The sequence below is a fragment of the Papio anubis genome, chromosome 9, assembly GCF_008728515.1.
Source record: "Papio anubis isolate 15944 chromosome 9, Panubis1.0, whole genome shotgun sequence".
NCBI classification, from domain to species: domain Eukaryota; kingdom Metazoa; phylum Chordata; class Mammalia; order Primates; family Cercopithecidae; genus Papio; species Papio anubis.
This window is the reverse complement of record NC_044984.1, coordinates 45556207-45576431: the sequence shown is the minus strand read 5'-3', so window position 1 is coordinate 45576431 and position 20225 is coordinate 45556207. Positions and strand designations below refer to the sequence as shown.

General features: G+C 43.2%; 1 protein-coding gene across 5 annotated transcripts in view; it reads right to left on the bottom strand.

Annotated features, from left to right (window-relative positions):
- DIP2B (disco interacting protein 2 homolog B) overlaps positions 1-20225 on the bottom strand; it is a 248395-nt gene that overhangs the window by 15412 nt on the left and 212758 nt on the right. For all 5 annotated transcript variants that reach the window (XM_021922328.2, XM_021922329.2, XM_021922331.2 and 2 more), the window contains 10 exons: positions 18948-19149; positions 15196-15305; positions 14974-15054; positions 12644-12767; positions 10763-10884; positions 9208-9319; positions 6288-6397; positions 5424-5554; positions 2296-2464; positions 1298-1468 (listed from right to left, as the gene is read on the bottom strand). In XM_021922328.2, the coding sequence (XP_021778020.1) occupies positions 1298-1468; positions 2296-2464; positions 5424-5554; positions 6288-6397; positions 9208-9319; positions 10763-10884; positions 12644-12767; positions 14974-15054; positions 15196-15305; positions 18948-19149 (1332 nt within the window). The remainder of the gene's footprint in view (positions 1-1297; positions 1469-2295; positions 2465-5423; positions 5555-6287; positions 6398-9207; positions 9320-10762; positions 10885-12643; positions 12768-14973; positions 15055-15195; positions 15306-18947; positions 19150-20225) is intronic.

Sequence of the window (20225 nt, the reverse complement as noted above, 5' to 3'; positions counted from 1 at the left end):
TTTTTTTGCAGGTGGGTGGTGGGGGTAGGGGAGAGATGAGGTCTCAACTATGTTGCCCAGGCTGGTCTCAAACTTCAGGGCTCAAGCAATCCTCCTGCCTTGGCCTCACAAAGTGCTGGGATTATAGGCATGAACACACTTGGCCCTATATTTGCTTTATTAGCTATTAATACATAAAATTAAGTCTCAGTTCTAGTCCCTTTTCTGTTATTTACCTATCAAGAATAACATGACAAAGCTGCCATCTGGATGGAGAAGAGAATACAAGGTTATTGTTTGAAAAAAATAAAAATAAAGAGGCCGGGCGCGGTGGCTCAAGCCTGTAATCCCAGCACTTTGGGAGGCCGAGACGGGCGGATCATGAGGTCAGGAGATCAAGACCATCCCAGCTAACACGGTGAAACCCCGTCTCTACTAAAAAATACAAAAAACTAGCCGGGCGAGGTGGCAGGCGCCTGTAGTCCCAGCTACTCGGGAGACTGAGGCAGGAGAATGGCGTAAACCCGGGAGGTGGAGTTTGCAGTGAGCTGAGATCTGGCCACTGCACTCCAGCCTGGGCGACAGAGTGAGACTCTGTCACAGAAAAAAAAATGGTATAGAATATAGAGACAGAAAAACAGAAGGTCAGACCGGGCACGGTGGCTCATGTCTGTAATCCCAGCACTTTGGGAGGCTGAGGTGGCTGGATCACTTGAGGTCAGGAGTTTGAGACCAGCTTGGCCAACAGGGTGAAACCCTGTCTCTACTAAAAATACAAAAAATAGCCAGGCGTGGTGGTGCACGCCTGTAACCCCAGCTACTCGGGAGGCTGAGGTGAGAGAACCACTTGAACCCAGAAGGCGGAGGTTGCAGTGAACTGAGATTGCACCACTGCACTCCAGCCGGGGTGACAGAGCAAGGCTCCATCTCAAATAAAAAAAAAAAAGAAAAAGGAAAAACAGGTCAGATACAAGTGAAATCCAAATAGGACTCAAATCTTTGTGACTCATCATCATGACCACATGACAGCGACTCAAATAAACACTAACACGTGCTCACTGCTAGCACTGTTCCAAGAGCTCCGAGCTGGCAGCTCAGTGATTGTGCAGAGCTGCCTGGAGAAGCACAGTACTGCTACCTTCACTTTACAGGTGAGCAAAATGAGACACAAAGAAATCGAGATTAAAAAGCCCAAAGTTCTAAAGCAAGTAAGCGTGGCTGAGGCCCAAGCCCAGGCAGCCTGGCTCCAAAGCCCATGCTCTGGGATACTCCACATTCCTCTCCTGTTTGTGAGCAGACAAGATGTCATGAGGGTCACCTGTAAACATATTGCTACATTGACTCTTGATCCAAAAGTGGTGCTGACAGCCCGCGGGGACAGCCCGATGTCTTTGAAGAGCTTGGAGAAGGACTGCTGGAGTGCAACGCGGGGCCGCTCCTCCGCCACCACCACACAGGTCCGGACGCAGGAGAGGTTGATCCCTCTGGTCTGCAAGACACCATTATGTGGGAATCAAGTCAGTAGGATCATAAAATAACTGAACAGGTAAGGCCACTGCTCTAGCTCCTTGGTCAGGAAAAGCCAAGTAATTGTGTATTCTCACCTCAGGCATACAGAGAAAAGTAGCTTTCAGAAAAGAAGAAACGGCCAAGGCATCCCATTAAAATCACTATCTGCTGGTAAATTCACTCATTCTCTAGTTCCTTCCTCTTTCTTCTAAAAATCTAAGGCTCTTCAGCAGTACTTTTTTATCCCTCCTCGTTTCTGTACCTTAGATGTCCCCATATTTGATGGGACTGAGAGAAAAATTAATCTAGAACTCTGGCGATCTAATCTCTTGTCTCTATGCATTCCAAAGATCAAATTTTTCTATCAAAGAAAATTCAGTATTTTCTGACTTTCTCATATGCCAGTCAGACAGATCATCATTCGACATACACATGAATGAATGAGTTACCCTTATCTTTGGGGATATTCTGAATTCTTAATATTTTGAGGTTTCAAATTCTATTAGGAAAAGTATTGGAAGCCACAGTTCCCTTTTATGTTTACATAAAGTCTTTCCAGTTAGCCTCCCAACCAGTTCCCCCTTCTAGTCCACAAAGTAAGAATCATATTAAACTGTGAAAGAGTGCACTAAATTAGGAAGGTGGAAGAGATAAACTTGCCAAGGTTTACAATACACCCTTTTTAAACTGAGTGACTTGAAAAAGGCAAGCAAACATGTCTATTAGGCCCTGCTCTGGCTCTGTTATGTCCTGGCTCATTTCTTCAAAACCTTTTGGGACTGCCCACCTGCTGGGGCTGCTTCTTACCTTTAGCACTTCCACTTGGTTGCCAAGTCCTTTGGTGCAGAGCTCCATCACTGAATAGGAGCAGAAAGTGTCCCTTATTTTGTACTGGTTGACTGTGGCGAGCCAGAGGAAAAGGTTGTTCTCTAACTCCATAGGAGGAATTAAGACAGACTGGTGGCCTGAATAGACACTGCAGTGAAATAGACAACAGCTGGAATCATCAGTTCATCCTCGACACCTGATACTTCAGAACCCCACCAATTCCACAGATATTTAGCGAGTGTAAAGGACAGTGTAGGGACATATGAGATGTAAAGCTCTAAGAATCAGTCTTGTTCCTATACAACTCGCAAGAGGAGCAACTATGAAATAAAGCAGACTGTGGTAGGTTGCTTTAGTCTACATAACATTCTTACAGCTAATTAATATGGTCAAGATGATACTAAATATTCTGGAAAGGTAATTCCTAATAACTAATCTTTAAAACCCTGATGGAGTAGCATTTTTTCCTCTTTTTCTTCAGAAACCTTATGTGTGGACTGGATTTTACTCCCATGGTTTCTTTTAAAGATGTTAATAGCCATTTTATTGATGCTCTGAATATGAGATGTAAATCAAGAACACTGAGATCACAGAATAAACAGCAATTCATTCAAGCTCGATAAGGCAGGGTGAGGGAGTGGTAGTGCTTCACTGAGCTGGTGACACTTGAGCTGGAGCTTGAAGAATGAATATGAATTTGACAGTGGCCAGAAGAAGTGGGGACAGTAGTGAGGGTGTTCTAGGCAGAGGAACAACATATACAAAGGCTGATAAGTACAGCATGTTTGAAGCCATCAGAAATATTATTAGAATTCAAGTGGCCGGGCACGGTGGCTTATGCCTGTAATCCCAGTACTCTGGGAGGCCATGATGGGAGGATTGCTGGAGCCCAGAAGTTGAAGACCAGCCTGGGTAATAAAGCAAAACTCATGCCTCTACAAAAAAGCTTTTTTAACAATTAGCCAGGCGTGGTGGCACACACCTATAGTCCCAGCTACTTGGGAGGCTGAGGTGGGAGGATCACTTGAGCCCGAGAGGCTGCAGTGAGCTGTGACTGTGCCACTGCACTTCAGACTGGGCAACAGATTGAGACCCTGTCTCCTAAAAAAAAAAAAAAAAATGAGAGAGAGAGCATTCAACTGAAATCCTAGCACACAGGGTGCACGGAGGAGTAAGGCCCGAAGGGCTAAGGCCAAACTGTGACAGGGCTTAACCATCATATGAAGGAGTTTATACTTCACCCAGCAGGCAGTCATTGCAACTTTAAGTTGGGGCAACACTGACAATATGGACATATGGAGTAGGGATTGGTGATACGAGCCACTGAAAGTTGAGAGACAGGAGAGGCTGCAATAGTTCAGGTGAGAGGTGATACAGGCTTGAACCCAACGGTGTAGCCCAGGATAAAAAAGAAGGAATGGGGCTGGGCGTGGTGGCTCACACCTATAATCCCACTACTTTGGGAGGTCAAGGTAGGTGGACTGCCTGAGTCCAGGAGTTCGAGACCAGCCTGGGCAACATGGCAAAATGCTGTCTCTACTAAAAAATTAGCTGGGTGTGGTGGTGTGCACCTGTACTCCCAGCTACTCAGGAGGCTGAGGTGGAAGGATCGCTTGAGCTTGGGAGGTAGAGGTTGCAGTGAGCTGAGACTGCACCACTGCACTCCAGCCTGGGCAACAGAGCAAGACACTGACTCAAAAAAAAAAATAAAACAGGCCGGGCGTGGTGGCTCAAGCCTGTAATCCCGGCACTTTGGGAGGCCAAGACGGGCGGATCACGAGGTCAGGAGATTGAGACCATCCTGGCTAACATGGTGAAACCCCGTCTCTACTAAAAAATACAAAAAACAACTAGCCGGGCGCAGTGGCGGGCGTCTATAGTCCCAGCTACTTGGGAGGCTGAGGCAGGAGAATGGCGTAAACCCAGGAGGTGGAGCTTGCAGTGAGCTGAGATCTGACCACTGCACTCCAGCCTGGGCGACAGAGCAAGACTCTGTCTCAAAAAAAAAAAAAGAAAAAACAAAACAAAACAAAACAAAACAAAAAACAGAAAAAAAAAAAAGAAAGAAAAGAAAAAAGGACAGAAAGGAAATATGGATCCTCATATCCATATTCAGTCCATCAACAGGAAGAACTATCAACACAATAGTTTTTTTTTTTTTTTAGAATAAAAAAAAGGAAGGAACAGGGTTCCTATCATGTCTCTTCTGTAGCCACAAAGCTTAAACTCTTGGCTCATACAAAATGGCAGTGATTTTATGCCTAAACCTGTTTACAGATCAGAATCACTAGAAGCTCAGGAATCCTGTATTTCAAAATACTGGTGGTGTGGTCACCACCTCTGGAGATGAAGATTAATAAGTCTTGAGGAGTCCCATTAATTTTTGTTGAAAGACCCCCAGGTGATTCTTATGTACATATAGGTGTAGAACAACCAAGCCAAAGGACATACATTTGATTAGACACAAGACATGAAGATATAGAATCTGAAGATAAGACCCATGTTTCTAGTGTGGGCCCCTATATGGATGATCCTACCCTAACAAAGAGAGAACAGGAGGAGAACGTTGAGCTGCAGGCATCTATGAAGCATTCATGATGTACACCAAGGAGATGAAAATGTAGGTCTGAGATGAGGTTCTCTGGGGGAGTGGTGAGAGGAGCTGGGATCTGTATTCCGCAAGGAGCAACTTGGCCAGGGCAAACGTGCTACTTTCCATCCACATGCTGTCATCCCACCCCACTGTGCTCCTTCCTGCCAAGCCTAGGGGGTACATGCTGGCTGTCAAAGCATGACATATTTCACCCGAGAATCATCATTCTACTTGGCTTTGCTTCTAAAGCAAGGATTACATGGTGGAGAAGAGAGCAAGTAACAGGATCACTGCCATTTTGTATGAAGAATAAAATTAACAGAAAATAACAAAGGGAATACAGACAAAACTGTTTTTAAACAAACTTCACAGACACAGTAGATCCATAAATTCTGAAAACACTAGCATTTTACTGAAACTTTACCAAATTAAGGGAGCAAAGGAAAGGATGAGATGGTCATGGCCATAAAGTACACCCCCACACATTCTGTCTCCTTGGCTTTTCCATCCCTACCTGCAGAGACACCAGAGCGCGAAGCCAAGTCCACAGTAAGGGTCAAGGCAGATGGCGATCTGCCGAGAAGAGTACAACTCACACTGGAGCTTGATGGCTCGACACAGAGCGTTCACTGCAGAGTGGGACATCTGCAAAGTATGGAAAATGGAACAGGCTGGAACTGTCATCCCACAGGCAGCAAAACAGCTCTGACGACAGCTTTGAGGAGTTTCAATTCCCTAAACTCCTCAAAACAATGTATAATTTTTAGTGCTTCAAAGCCTAACCTAAGTCTCCATTAAGGAAGGGAACATATTTCTGTTCATTAGTTAATAATAATTTTTTTTTTTTAAGACGGAGTTTCGCTCCTGTTGTCCAGGTTGTGGTGCAATGGCACGATCTCAGCTCACCGCAACCTCAGCCTCCCAAGTAGCTGGGATTACAGACATGCACCACCACGCCCAGCTAATTTTCTATTTTTAGTAGAGAAGGGGTTTTCCATGTTGTTCAGGCTGGTCTCGAACTCCAGACTCCAGGTGATCTGCCCGCCTTGGCCTCCGAAGGAGCTGGGATAACAGGCGTGAGCCACTGCGCCCAATCTAATACTGAATTTTATGATATCTAAATATCAGATTTCATACATATTTTAACAAACTCTTATCTTTCAGCTTCAATGCTAGGTTCAGACACTTAATACAAATTCCTTGCGATAACTCATTCCAGAGGAGCCAATGCCTTTATTTAAATAGAGCAGCGACCCTTGATCCTCACTCTGCCTACCGGTCTCTGGTACAACCACTTAGCCTCTGCGTCTAAAGTTTCTGGGGCAGTGGTCATCTCTATTTTTTGGCAGACGTGGCATTTTTCCAGCATGCAGCTTACCTTCACTCCTGTAAGCATGCCAGTTGTGGAGACACTAAAATCAAGATATGCCAACATCTCAGGAGTGGGTGGTTTATACAGCTGAGGTAACCTTTTCCTGGGTAAATCATCTGCCATGAAAAGAAAAAAACCTGATGTCAATCCAACATGCGGGAACATGAAAATCATTGCTCTTCAACTGGTTTTCTGTGGCTTTGCTATGGCCAAATTTAGCTTTGGGGATTTGCTAAAGCTTAGGCTTCTCCTATTTAACCAAGTAGCTCACATATGTCATTCTTAGAGGTAGGCTGGGGTTGAGGACAACACTGGACAACCCAGGCAAGCAAATCTACATCAGGTAAATGTATCTGCTAGCAGCTTAGTAAGGGGAAATAGAACACAGTAGGAAGCAGACTGCTGTTCAAATGCCAGCTCTAGCATCAGCTACGTGACCCTGGAGTTATTTCACCTCTTTGTGGCTGTTCTCTTCTTCTCCAAAACGAATCTCTAAAATAATACCTACTCTCATAGAACTGTTGGGAAGTTAATTCACATAAAGCACTTTTAAAGCAACCTACTGAAGAAATGCTTAAAAAGCATTAGCTGTTATGCTGGTTTCAAGTTAAAGTTCATTATTTACACTTTAGTATGTGTTATATTAATCATGTATGGATTTAAAAGTTGGGAAGTATTTCTCTAAGTTAACTTAGCAGATTTTTTTTTTCTAAAGACAGAGTCTTGCTCTATTGCCCAGGTGGGAATACAGTAGCTTGATCTCGGGTCACTACAACCTCCATCTGCTGGGCTCAAATGATCCTCCCACCTCAGCCTCCTGAATAGCTGGGACTACAGGTCTATGCCACCATGCCTAGCTAAATTAAAAAAATTTTTTTTTTTTTTCTAGCGGTGAGGTCTCACTATATTGCCCAGGCTAGTCTCCAACTCCTAAGCTCAAGTGATCCTCCTGCCTCAGCCTCCCAAAGTGCTGGCATTACAAGCATGAGCCATGGCGCCTGGTTAAGCTGGCAGAATTTTAAGAATAGTAATCTATCTGGGTGCAGTGACTCAGGCCTATAGTCCCAGCTACTTGGGAGGCTGAGGCAGGAGGACTGTGTGAACCCAGGAGTTTGAGACCAACCTGGGCAACATATCAAGATCATGTCTCTTTAAAAAAAAAAAAATGGTGGCTAGGCACAGCGGCTCACACTTGTAATCCTAGCACTTTGGGAGGCCAAGGCAGGTGGATCACTTTGAGGACTGGGGTTCGAGACCAGCCTGGCCAACATGGCGACCCCTGTCTCTACTAAAAATACAAAAATTAACCAGGCATGGTGGTTCATACCTGTAATCTCAGCTATTCGGGAGGCTGAGGCAGGAGAATTCCTTGAACCTGGGAGGTGGAGGTTGCAGTGAGCCGAGATCGCGGCCCTGCATTCCAGCCTGGGTGACAGAGTGAGGGCTCTGTCTCCAAAAGAGAATGGTAGCCAAGAACTAGTAATTCGCTGCTTTCACTCATTTATGATACCTCCTCTACTTCCCCCCATGTGCTTTATAAGTATGCTAAAACTAGGGATGTCAGAGATGTCCTTTGGCTCCAGCCATACCTCTTCAATGGCTCCTTTGGCTTTCTGGATCAAGAAGGACGTCTAACTGTGAGTTTTAAATCACCAAATCATGGGGCACCCATTTCTGGTCAAATGAAAGACTATCACCTTTGACCTCCCTTTATGCAGGGAAGGGTCACTCATATGACCACTCAAGTGCCTAAAGAAACCTTCCTGTTGTGATTCAGCCCATTAACCATAGACCTACCAGCATCATTAACACCAACACAATCCATTTGTGATACATATATATACAACTGTGCTTCTATCCTTCAGTAATAAATATTTTAAAAACCCAGTTCGGCATCTGGTACACAATAACCACAAATACATGTCATTCCTGCATTTGAATCCAGTTTTTTTTTTTTAAAAAAAAAAAGGGTAGGGAGGACATTAATGGTTAAGAGGCTGGGAATGGAGCCAAACTGGCTGGATTTGAATTTCAGTTCTGCTGCTTATTTAACTTCCCTCAGTTTTCCAATCTGCAAAATGAGGATAAAAATAACAACTTATAGGGTAAGGATAAAAGCATATAACACATTAAATGACTGACATAACAGCTCAATGAAGGTTAGATGTTATCATTATGATTACATGCTAGGAGCTTTGCATTACATCATTTAATCTTTACAACTCCCACTTTATAGAGAGGTTAGTAAGGATACTCAGAGAGTAGCAGATATAGCAGGACTTAAACCCCACCTGCCTGACTCCAAAACCCACATTCTTCCTATACCACAGCTTTTTCAGCTATTCCCTTATCTTACCCCCTTCTTTAATATGAATACTATCTAAAAATTTTGCACTTTATGGCTTTCAAAGTATAGTATTTTCATATTACACTGCATTTTATCTTCTCAATAAATATACAAGTCAGGCAGGGGTAGGCAGTAGCTTAGGAAAGGGTAATTTCAGTCAAGATTACACAGGCAGTAGGTAATGAAGCTTGAACCAGAACCCAAATCATCTGACTCCCAGTCCAGTATTATTTCAACAATATCACATCTCGAACAAAAGGATCAGATTGTCTCAATATTTCACTTGGCCCTACATATACATAGTTACATGTAGCATAAAAACCTAACCACCTGTTGATGATGCCAAGAGTAACAGCAAAACACTTTTGTTTAGAGAGCTCTTAGCAGACTGTGATCTCGCCCTTTGCATCTGCTGTCAGTGTTTAGTCCTGCACAAGCTTACTGATGCTAGGTTTTGCCTCTGTCTTAGCAGGCAGAAGACATAAAGGCAGGGTAAACAAGTCTGGCATGAGAAGAGACGAGATCTCAGGTATTGTGAGCTCTCACTCCCTCCACCCTCAGGAGAAGTCTCCCTTTCACCTGTGTCAATGATGGTTGGCCAGGTTTTCACATCCACTGCTGCTGCTGCCTCTCGGGACCTCAGTAGCCGCATTAGGGTCTGACCGGTGAGAATACAGGCTGCTTTGCTGACCTAGAAAACAAATGGACAACAATAAGCATCAGGAGGTTCAGCCCCAACACGGCACCACAGGCCCTGGCTGCTGCTAAAAGCCACTCATGTACTACACTGGACAGGACAGTTTTAAAGAACACATGTGGGACAGATGAGGTCAGTTTACTCCCTTGCATGTTTCCTTCTGGAAATGTGTGACATTTAACTCTCTCAGGATGATGGACCTGTTCACAATACACTGTATTGTTTATAACAGTGATTCTCAAAATATTTCATAATTATAATCTCAGTATGGATCCCACAATCCCATGATTTCATTAAGACCACAATTAAATAAAGATGTGGATTTTGTAGTGCTCAGGAAATGAGAAGAATCAGATAACCATGTTTGAAGGAAACTGCCCCAGTCTCTAGTGAATAACGAGACTTACTACACCTAGACCATACGCTGAATCTAAGGAACCCCGATGCTGATATAAGCTCTCACAGAAACTAGGTTCTCTTGCCCAGCTATACACAGAAATGCAAAGTGATCTACTTTGCCCACGAACTGCATCAACAGCAACTCCCCTCCCTGCTTTTCTGGCCCACTTTGTAGAATATAACAAGGGCATTTTGCTGAATTACACTTTGTAATAAAATCATCTATGGTGATCATGGCTTTTATACCGTGGGCTCCTTTTTTGCTGACAGAGCAGCAGTTCTTAGAGAAGCAAATGCTACATGAACTGGAATTTTGTCATCTATCAGCACTGGCCAAGGCTTCCCCTTGCTGTAAACACTAGGATCTGATGCAATACACACTTACCTTATTTTCTTTAACTCTCATATCCTATAAAGACTTCTATCATCTCCAGAGTAAGGTCTGGACACCTTTTAATGCTACACCAAGTAAATTCACAAAAGTAACTAAAATAGAAGTGACCTGACACCACGGTTAATTCAGTTTGGCATTTAAAATCACCCAGATAATTTAGCAGGAAAAATATCAGACATCACATTTTAGACAGAAGGGGAGGGGGAAACTTTTTTTTTTTTTTTGAGACAGGGTCTGCTCAGGCTGGAGTGCGGTGGTGTAATCTCAGCTCACGTCTAACCTCCACCTCCCAGACTCAAGGGATCCTCCTGCCTCAGCCTCCTGAGTAGCTGTGACTACAGGCATGTGCCACAATGCCTGGCTACTTTTTGTGTTTTTGTTGGGAGAAATACTAACGGCTGCTTCACCTCCTTAATGTTCACGATAACTGCATACAATTCTGCATCTCACCAATAACCACTTTCCCCCAGTTCCTTCGCTGAATAATGATGGTTGTTTTGGCTTGACTAACAAAAAGGAGGTAGTTTCCAGGAGACAAATTTGAATTCCTGACTTAACAAAATTGGAAAATTAGTAAGGATCCTCAGCTGTCTGAATCTGGATTTTAGGAGATGAGGACAAGGCAAGATACAGCTGGTACTTACATCAACAATCATTCGGACAGTGGGCAGCGTGGCCGTGAGGTTCTGAGCATGTGGAGGTCTGACCGTCACAGGTATACAGCCCGCATACAGGCAGCCATAGAAGGCAGCGATTAACTCAATGCCTGCAAGACAAAAGACCCTGTCAGGAGAGGCACTGAACTGCCTAAGAGCACTGAGAAACTAAAAGCCAAATTTTCCAAAACGGTTAAACCATGTGCAAGACAGGTTCTGTAGACCATAATTTAACAGAGACTCTAGCAGAAGATATTGAAAGTGAAAGAAGGAAGCATATAAAACTTTAGAAAATATAGAGAAAACAATTAACAAAAAAGGAAGGAAATCAGAAGTAAACTCCTGAAGTATTTGTGAAGAAGGTATATTGATATTATTACTTTATATTACTCAGGAGAAGTAACTGGAGAAACCAGGAATGGTTAATTAGGAAAATAAAAGAATGGAGAAAGGAGAGGTGAGGAAACCCTGAGCTTTTAAAAAATATTTAGAAGGCTGCTCTAAAAAGAACAATCAGACTTCTTAGATGTTGTTGAAGGGGTGTGAGTTTTAGGGAGCAAAGTATGACTCAGTCTGAGGACGACTTTGGGCAGAGGCCTCCTTAGGAAGAGCTCAGGTCCTTCCCCGTGGCCTCTCACCAACTGACAGGTGCAAGGCCATCTCCTGGGCATACAATAGCAGGGACTGCTCTATCACGTGATCTTCTATGAAATCTCAGTATCTAGGTAAATAAGGCAGTGCGTAAGAATCACAGAATGAGCCAGGCCTTGTGGCGCACACCTATAATCCCAGCACTTTGGAAAGTTGGGGCAAGTGGATCACCTGAGGTCAGGAGTTTGAGACGAGCCTGGCCAACATGCTGAAACCCCATCTCTACTAAAAATACAAAAATTAGCTGGGCATGGTGGCGGGTGCCTGTAATCCCAGCTACCCAGGAGGTTGAGGCAGGAGAATCACTGGAACCAGGGAGGCAGAGGTTGCAGTGGGCTGGGATCACGCCACTGCACTCCAGCCTGAGTGGCAGAGCGAGACTCCGTCTTAAAAATAAAATAAACAAAAAAATCACAGAACAATATGAAGTGTGGGGGGATAACAGGCCAAAAAAAGCTGGATGTATGAGTGGATTAGGTGACAGAAATAACGAAGGGAAGACTCAAATATTTCACCCAGAATTTTGAATCTTTATGCCAAATAATTCTGAACCCCTCTTACTATGAAGACAAAGTTGTTGAATTAAATCAGAACATGAAAGTAGCAATAACAAAAGAAGACTAAATCATAATATGAAAACTCACATCCCTTCAACAACATCTAAGAAGTCTGATTGCTCTTTATAGAGCAGCCTTCTAAATATTTTTTAAAAGCTCAGGGCTTGCTCACCTCTCCTATCTCCATTCTTTTATTTTCCTAGTTAACCATTCCCGGTTTCTGCAGTTATTCCTCCTGAGTAACATCAATCATAAGATGAAAAATGTTCACAGAATTCACGCACAACATTTCTTTGGGGACTGGGTGAAATTGCCCCATTCCTGAACATTCACAGAAACAAAGCATCTGTTTTGAGAGTTTCCAAAAGCCAAGCAGCTGAAGACTTCATTCATTCATTATTTATTGAGTGACTTTTATGTGCCAGGCACTAATAGAAACACAAGGGTGCAAAAACAGACATGGTCCCAGGAGAGCCACTGTACTGCACAACTTGGGGGGTGAGGCTTGGTTCCCACTTCGGCCTGTGTGCATGGTCTTCTAAGTGTTGGGAAGTACACTGCCTGCAAGTCATAGAGAGCGGCCCTGAGTGCCTATCCTCTTATAATTTGTAGTCAGTCTAGTATTGGAGCTTAAAGTCTAGTCTACCAATCCAGTGCTTACCAGGTGGATAGAGCAACACCACATTATCTCCTGCATTTAGATGTCCCTTATCACCAAGAACGGCCGCAATCCTCTCTGCTCGTTTATGAAGCTGAAGGCAGCTGGCTGTGCATACAGTGGTTCCCTTTAAACAACAGAAAGGATAAGCGGGTCAAAGCTCAGAAAGCAAATAAACTATAATAAGCACAGCCAGTTCAACACCATACCTGAAAAAGGCTTGTGCCTTTGTAGATTATCCTTAGCAAATTATCAATTCTAGTGAAAATTCCCCTAAAATCAAAGACGTGTGGAGCTGGACAGGGTGGCTCACACCTGTAACCCTAGCACTTTGGGAGGATGAGGTGGGGGCACTGCTTGAGCCCAGGAGTTCAAGACAAGCCTTGGCAACATAGCAAGATCTCCTCTCCACTGAAAATACAAAAAAAATCAGTCAGGTATGGTGGTGGCACGTGTCTGTAGTCCCAGCTACTCAAGAGGCAGAAGTGGGAGGATCACTTGAGCCAATGCCTGGGCGACAAAGCGAGATTCTGTCTCCAAAAACAAACAAACAAACAAACAGATAGACAGACATGTATGGGATCCTTTTTTTTTCTTTTTTTTGTTCTGACATGGTCTTGCTGTTGCCCAAGCTGCAGTGCAGTTATGTAATCACAGCTTACTGCAGCTTGCAGCCTCCAACTCCAGGTTCAAGACATCCTCCTGCCTCATCCTTCCAAGAAGCTGGGATTATAGGCATGAGCCACCATGCCTGGCTGACATTTTTAAAAGAAATATGAGAACCTTAATGAATCCATGGGCTTGAAAAGAAGCTCACTTCATGTACAGGTAGAGCAAGAAACTTCCCAAATTTTCTGTCATAAAAGTAATGGTTCTTAAGATTTTTAATGATTTTTCAATAAGATGCACAGTATATTCTTCTCATTAAGTTCTATTATTGCATACATTCCTCAAAAAAAATAAAAATAAAAATCAGATTCCAGGGGAATGGGGGAGATGGGTATACTTTGGATAAGTCCCCTAAGAGCTCCAATAGGCACTTCCAGTCTTCCCCCTGCTGAGGAGAAATACTGCTATCCACATGGTCACAGACTTTGAGCCTGTGACTCAGCCATCAACACAAAAACTCAGCTGACTCCCACAGAATGCATAATTTTAAAATACAATATATAGGCCGGGCGTGGTGGCTCACGCCTATAATCCTAGCACTTTGGGAGGCCGAGGAAGGTGGATCCTGAGGTCAGGAGTTCGAGACCAGCCTGACCAACATGTGAAACCCCGTCTGTATCAAAAATATGAAAATCAGCTGGGCCTGGTGGTGGGCGCCTGTAATCCCAGCTACTCGGGAGGCTGAGGCAGAAGAATCGCTTCAACCCGGGAGGCGGAGGCTGCAGTGAGCCGAGATCATGCCACTGCACTCCAGCCCAGGCGACAGAGCAAGACTCCATCTCAAAAAATATATGTGTATTTTTTCTTTTTATATATATTATGATATATAAATATATATATACTTTTTCTCTTTTTATTTTTGAGACAGGGTCTTGCTCTGTCACCTGGGCTGGAGTGCAGTGGCACAATCTCGGCTCACTGCAACCTCTGCCTCCTGGGTTCGGGCGATTCTTCTGCCTAGCCTCCCGAGTAGCTGGGATTACAGGTGCACACCACCAGGCCCAGCTGATTTTTATATTTTTGGTAGAGACGGGGTTTCACATATTGGTCAGGCTGGTCTCGAACTCCTGACCTCATGTGATCCACCCGCCTCGGCCTCCCAAAGCTTTGGGATTACAGGTGTGAGCCACCGTGCCCAGTCCTAAAATACAATATTGTAACGAACCATCTGTCAGAAACCAGTAGTTAAATGTGCTCTTTGAGTAAATTTCAATTTGCTTTTTATCTGTTAGCAATAAATCATTTAATTATGTACCAGAAATAACTTAGGTTTTTAAAATGCTGGTCTGAGGTCATTTTCTTCCTGGCAGAAATCAAAGAATTAAAAGTCCAACTGGGTAAAAAAACTATATGACATAACACATTTTGAACATCTGTGTATCTATGTAATTGCACTGTTGGCTCCATTTCTCCTATCATAATTGAATAAAGAAGACGTGCTTGTACCATAAGAAAAGAAAGTATTACATAGCACTCCAGGAGGTCTCATTCCAATCCTAAAGTGATTGCACAGTTTACCCTCATATGTCAAAGCAAGGAGAAAGCCATTAACTCCTTCTTCAGAGATGGCAACACAAATTTTCTGATGAAAGAAAGCGATCAAGAGTGCTTAAGATAGTCCTATAGTCGTCAGCTGATTAGATATACCATTGAATTTTTAATACCTTGGCATTTAACAGCATGAAGAGTACATGGTCAGGAGTCGCCTGGGCTCGCCACTGTAGGATCTCTGCCAGAAACTGGTGCTGAAGTCATAAACCAGAAAAAGGACTCAGGGTCAGCAACTTATAACAAGTCACATAATGTATCCCTCAGCTGCTACCTGCAGTACAAGTTCTGTCCTTGACTTGATTTCAGTAAGAAGGCAACATTTCAGGAACACTTACCTTCCTCACCAAATCATTCTCTTCTATTTGTCCCAGATCCCTTCCAGCAGCTTGTGCTATACGTTTTCCAGCAACCAGATTCCCAACCATCACGGAAGCAGGGCCTACACCTGTAAATGAATGCAAAACCCAACTCACTGGAGATGGCAATTCCAACTAAGTATCCAGAGCATTTCCAGACTGACCAAAACTGGTTCAAATTTCATCCAACAATACTGACTGAACATTCTTCTAGGCACTGGGAACCCAGGAGCAAATAGGGCAAAGAGCCTGCACTCTGGAGAAGGGTAACCAAGAAATACATACACAAATAAATAAACACAAATAGTGCAAAGTACTGGAAACAAACAAACAAACAGGAGGAACACAGGAGGGATAGGGACTGGGGTGGAGGGAAGCAGGCAGCTATTATAGTTTGGGGTATACAGAAAGTTTTCACACTGAGGAGGTGACAGCTGGTTGCACAAGCTCCTACTAATATTTTAATCTTCTCCAATCATAATAGAACCTTAAAAGAGGGCTTAACAATAAAGAATATCTGGCTTGGAAAGAAATTTGTCATCTACGAGGCCTGAGGGAGTTTATCTAGAATATTAAATTTGTTCAATTAAAAGTGAATAATGGCCGGGAATGGTGGCTTACGCCTGTAATCACAGCACTTTGGGAGGCTCAGGCGGACAGATCACTTGAGCCCAGGAGTTTGAGACCAGCCTGGGCAACATGGCAAAACCCTGTCTCTACAAATACAAAAAGATTAGCCTGGTATGGAGGCAGACATCTTTAGTCCAGGCTACTCGGGAGGCTGAGGTGGGAGGATCGTTTGTGCCAGAGTTCAAAGCCGCAGTGAGCTGAGATCGTGCCACTGTACTCCAGCCTGGGCAACAGTGTTAAGACCCTGTCTCAAAAAAAGCAAAAACAAAAACAAAAAAAACTCAGGGAAAAAAATGTCAGCAATGCCAGGCATGGTGGCTTGCTCCTGTAATCCTACCAATTTGGGAGGCCGAGACGGGCGGATCACGAGGTCAGGAGATGGAGACCATCCTGGCTAACACGGCAAAACCCCATCTCTACTAAAAATACAAAAATTAGCTGGGCGTGGTAGCTCACACCTGTAATCCCAGGTACTCAGGTGGTTGGATCCTGGATGGCAGAGGTTGCAGTGAGCCGGATCACGCCACTGCACTCCAGCCTAGGCAACAGAGCGAACTCTATCTCAAAAAAAAAAAAAAAAAAAAAGGCAGCAATTGGTAAATCTAGGGTAGGTTACATGGGTGCTCCTCACCGTACTATTCTTCTAACTTTTCCATAGGTTCGACACTTCAAAATAAACAGGGGAGCCCACTCCCTCTCTAGAAAAAAGTGCTAGGCACTGTGTCCCTCTCTTCATGGTCAGTGCCTTATGGAACTAAGAAGATGGCAAAAAGATGATTAAAAAAAGCTTATTGCTAGCTAGGTTTTAAATAAGGCTGATGCTATACTGGATTAATATTTAAAATCTTTTATTTGACCAGGCGCGGTGGCTCATGCCTATAATCCCAGCACTTTGGGAGGCCAAGGCGGGCAGATCACGAGGTCAGGAGATCGAGACCATCCTGGCTAACACAGTGAAACCCTGTCTCTACTAAAAATACAAAAAAAAAACATTAGCCAGGCGTGGTGGCGGGCGCCTATAGTCCCTGCTACTCGGGAGGCTAAGGCAGGAGAATGGCATGAACCCAGGAGGCAGAAGTTGCAGTGAGCCAAGATGGCGCCACTGCACTCCAGCCTGGGCGACAGAGCGAAACTCCATCTCAAAAAAAAAAAAACCTTTTATTCTATCAAAATCTGCTGATCCTGAATATACTGAAACAAATGAAAGAAAAATCACTTAAATCATATAATCAATTTTCAAAGGGTAAATATTTGGGGAAGCTGGGTAAAGGATGTAAGGAAAATCTTTGCACCATGTGGCAACTTTTGTGTGTGAAATTATTTCAAAATGGAAAGTTTAAAAAATTTAAAAATAAAACAAAAAACTCAAAAAAGATAAAGTATTCCAATTGGTGAACAGTTTTAGTCTACAAAGTCTCTACTACAATTTTAAGTAAATATGTAATATTACTCCCTAAGAAACTTCATGACAAATTATAGATATATCATGTTGGAGATAGCCTTTTAATACAGGCAGGGACTCAGAGTGTATTTCTGTAAACTGTGCAATCCAGGATTCACATTATAAAATTAATAAAGGCATGACATTTTAAAAAGTGAATTTTGCAGTAGTTTAAAACAATAAAACAAATTCAGCAGCAGTTCCTTGATGTTATTCTGTGTGCACTTCGTGAGTCTATGGGTCTATGGGTCACAGAGAATGAAAGATACTGAAAGCAGTAACTCCAGGAAGCTAATTGCAGACACTGCTGTACTGGGAAATATGCCTTCTGATTTTCCCATAAAATTCTGTAAACATCTTATGCCAAAAACTGCTAGTTATCAATTCCAGTATCTATTCTATTCTTCTTCCTTAATAACAGAACCCCCCGTTTTTAGCTGGACACACAGCTGGAATAAAGACTATATTCTTTAGTGTGGGAGGATAATACGTTAGAGGAAGTAACATGTGCAATTTCTAGAAAATATGTTAAAGGGAAGAGTATCCTTTCTTTATCTTTTCCTCCTACCTGCTGGCTGGGATGTAGAGGTTGAGGAGCCTAATGAGCCCTGGAGCAGTTGCTAATGATGGCTGTGGCAGATTATTTTATTTTCTCACAATCTTCCTTTCTTTCCTGTCCTAGTTATGTCTGGATGGGAGAAGTATACTTCTTGTTTAGGACAATGAAATGTTAGGACATGTGACACAAACAGAAGCTTTAAATATGCTCCTGTGGCTTGGCTTGATTTCTTGCTTCTGCCGTCTGCCTTAAAAAACATACGGCCCAGGTAGCTGCTGGTCCCGTGATGAGGAGACACATGGAACAGCTCTGAACCTAACCTAAGCCTGGAGCCAAGTCAAGTCCAGTGGATTCCAGCCAAGCCAACCAGATCTACATCTCATGAGTAAACAGTAAATGCTTGCTACTTCAAGGCACTGAGTTTTAGGGTTATTTGTTCTGTAGCGTATCTATGGCAAGAGTTGACTGACAAAACACCAGAGCAAAAAGATGAGAAGCTAGAAGAACATGATCGAGGAGTGACTATCCTAGCCTTTGGACTACCTAGCTCTGAACTTTTTTTACCTGACAAAAATATAAGCTTGTTTCTTGCCTGAGCTGCTATTATGTTTTTCTGCAACTTGCAGCCAAGACTAGTCCTAACAAACACATTCTTTCTTTCTACAATAGCTCCAAAGGCATCTAAAGGATATCTTGGCCTCCGGGCTGCCTTAACACCTTTTCCATCTTCCCTTTCCTCTCCTTCTTTTTTGTTGAGACAGGGTCTGGTTCTGTCGCCCAGACTGAAGTGCAATGGCGCAATCTCGGTTTACTGCAACCTCCTAGGTTCAAGCCATCCTCTGTCAGACTCTGAAGTAGCTGAGACTACAGGTGTGCACCACCAGGCCTGGCTAATTTTTTGCTTTTTTTTTTTTTTTTTTTGTAGAGACTGGATTTTACCATGTTGCCCAGGTTGTTTTCGAACTCCTGGACTCATGCGATCCTCCCACCTTGGCCTCCCAAAGTCTTTGTAAACTAATTCTAGAGAAAGAATCACACTGAGAGAACCCAGCTTCTTGAAGTTGGAATTTCAGTGCCAGGTCTTGGAAGCCAGCATATTACCTGGTTGTTTTTGCCGGGGCTTTGGCAAGTTTGTCACACATGTATGTGGGCACATGAGGATATTGCAAGGATGCAGCGATCCCTCCAGAAAGAGTTGTTTCGTCTGAGATATATGAATTCCTCCTAGTGGAGTTTTTGGCAATGTATTGGCCGGCACCAGAGCAAGACAATAAACCCCCACTTGATGAATGCTATCGATCGCCTAGAAAAATACAAACAAAAATACTCAATGAGATCACTTCTATTACGTTTGACATATTCCTGGTATAATCCATTATTTTACTCTACCATTTTTCTTGCTCTACCCATTCTAGATCTAGAATCTGGTAGATCATTAAGATTCCATATATCTAGAGATTTAAATATAATCATTAAGATAATACACATCTTTCAGCTATGGCAGAGATTACAAGAAGAGAGGTAAGATACAATCTAAATGGACAAAGGTGGATACTGACTTGTAACTCTCAGTATGTTCTAAGTTTTTATTCTTTTTAGAGACAGGGTCTCACTCTGTCAGCTAGGGTGGAATGCAGTGGCATAAGCCATGACAGCCCCAAACTCCTAAGCTCAAGTGATCCTCCTGCCTCAGCCTCCCAAGCAGCTGGGACTACAGAGATGCACCACTGCACCTGGCTAATTTAAAATACATTTTTTTCTTTTCTTCTTCTTTTTTTTTTTTTTTAATTTTAAGGTTTTTGGAGAGATGGAGTCTCACTGTGCTGCCTAGGCTGGTCTTGAACTCCTGGTCTCAAGTGATGCTCCCACCTTGGCCTCCCAAAGTGCTGAGATTACTGTCATAAGCCACCATGCCCAGCCAATATGTTCTCTCTTAAGTGATAATGTCAAAAACCTAGAAATTTGTTTTGGTTCCTTTAATCTTTTAGCTATCAGCCAACGAAGCCTAATTAAACAGAGGTAAGGTATTTTTATTATGAACACAACAGCACTCTCTAAAGGAGCCCCCACTTAAGTGATTCACCATGTCACCATGCACCTCCTCTGAAAACCATCTGGGGTGAGGCCCACAGCACACCGAGCATTGGAGGCCACAAGCTACCCCGAGCGTACCTGTGCTCGCAGCCATGTAACTGCATGTTTGCTTAAAGTCAGCTGTGTTTCTACACTGTTTGACAGCTGTTCTTGTTTTCACACAATGTAATTAAATATTATGTTAACTGACAAAATACAAATGCAAAAACACAGAAGGAGCTATGCTTTGGAAAGATACACTAAAAGGGAGCTCCTGAAAAACCACTGATCATAGGTCAGGCGAGT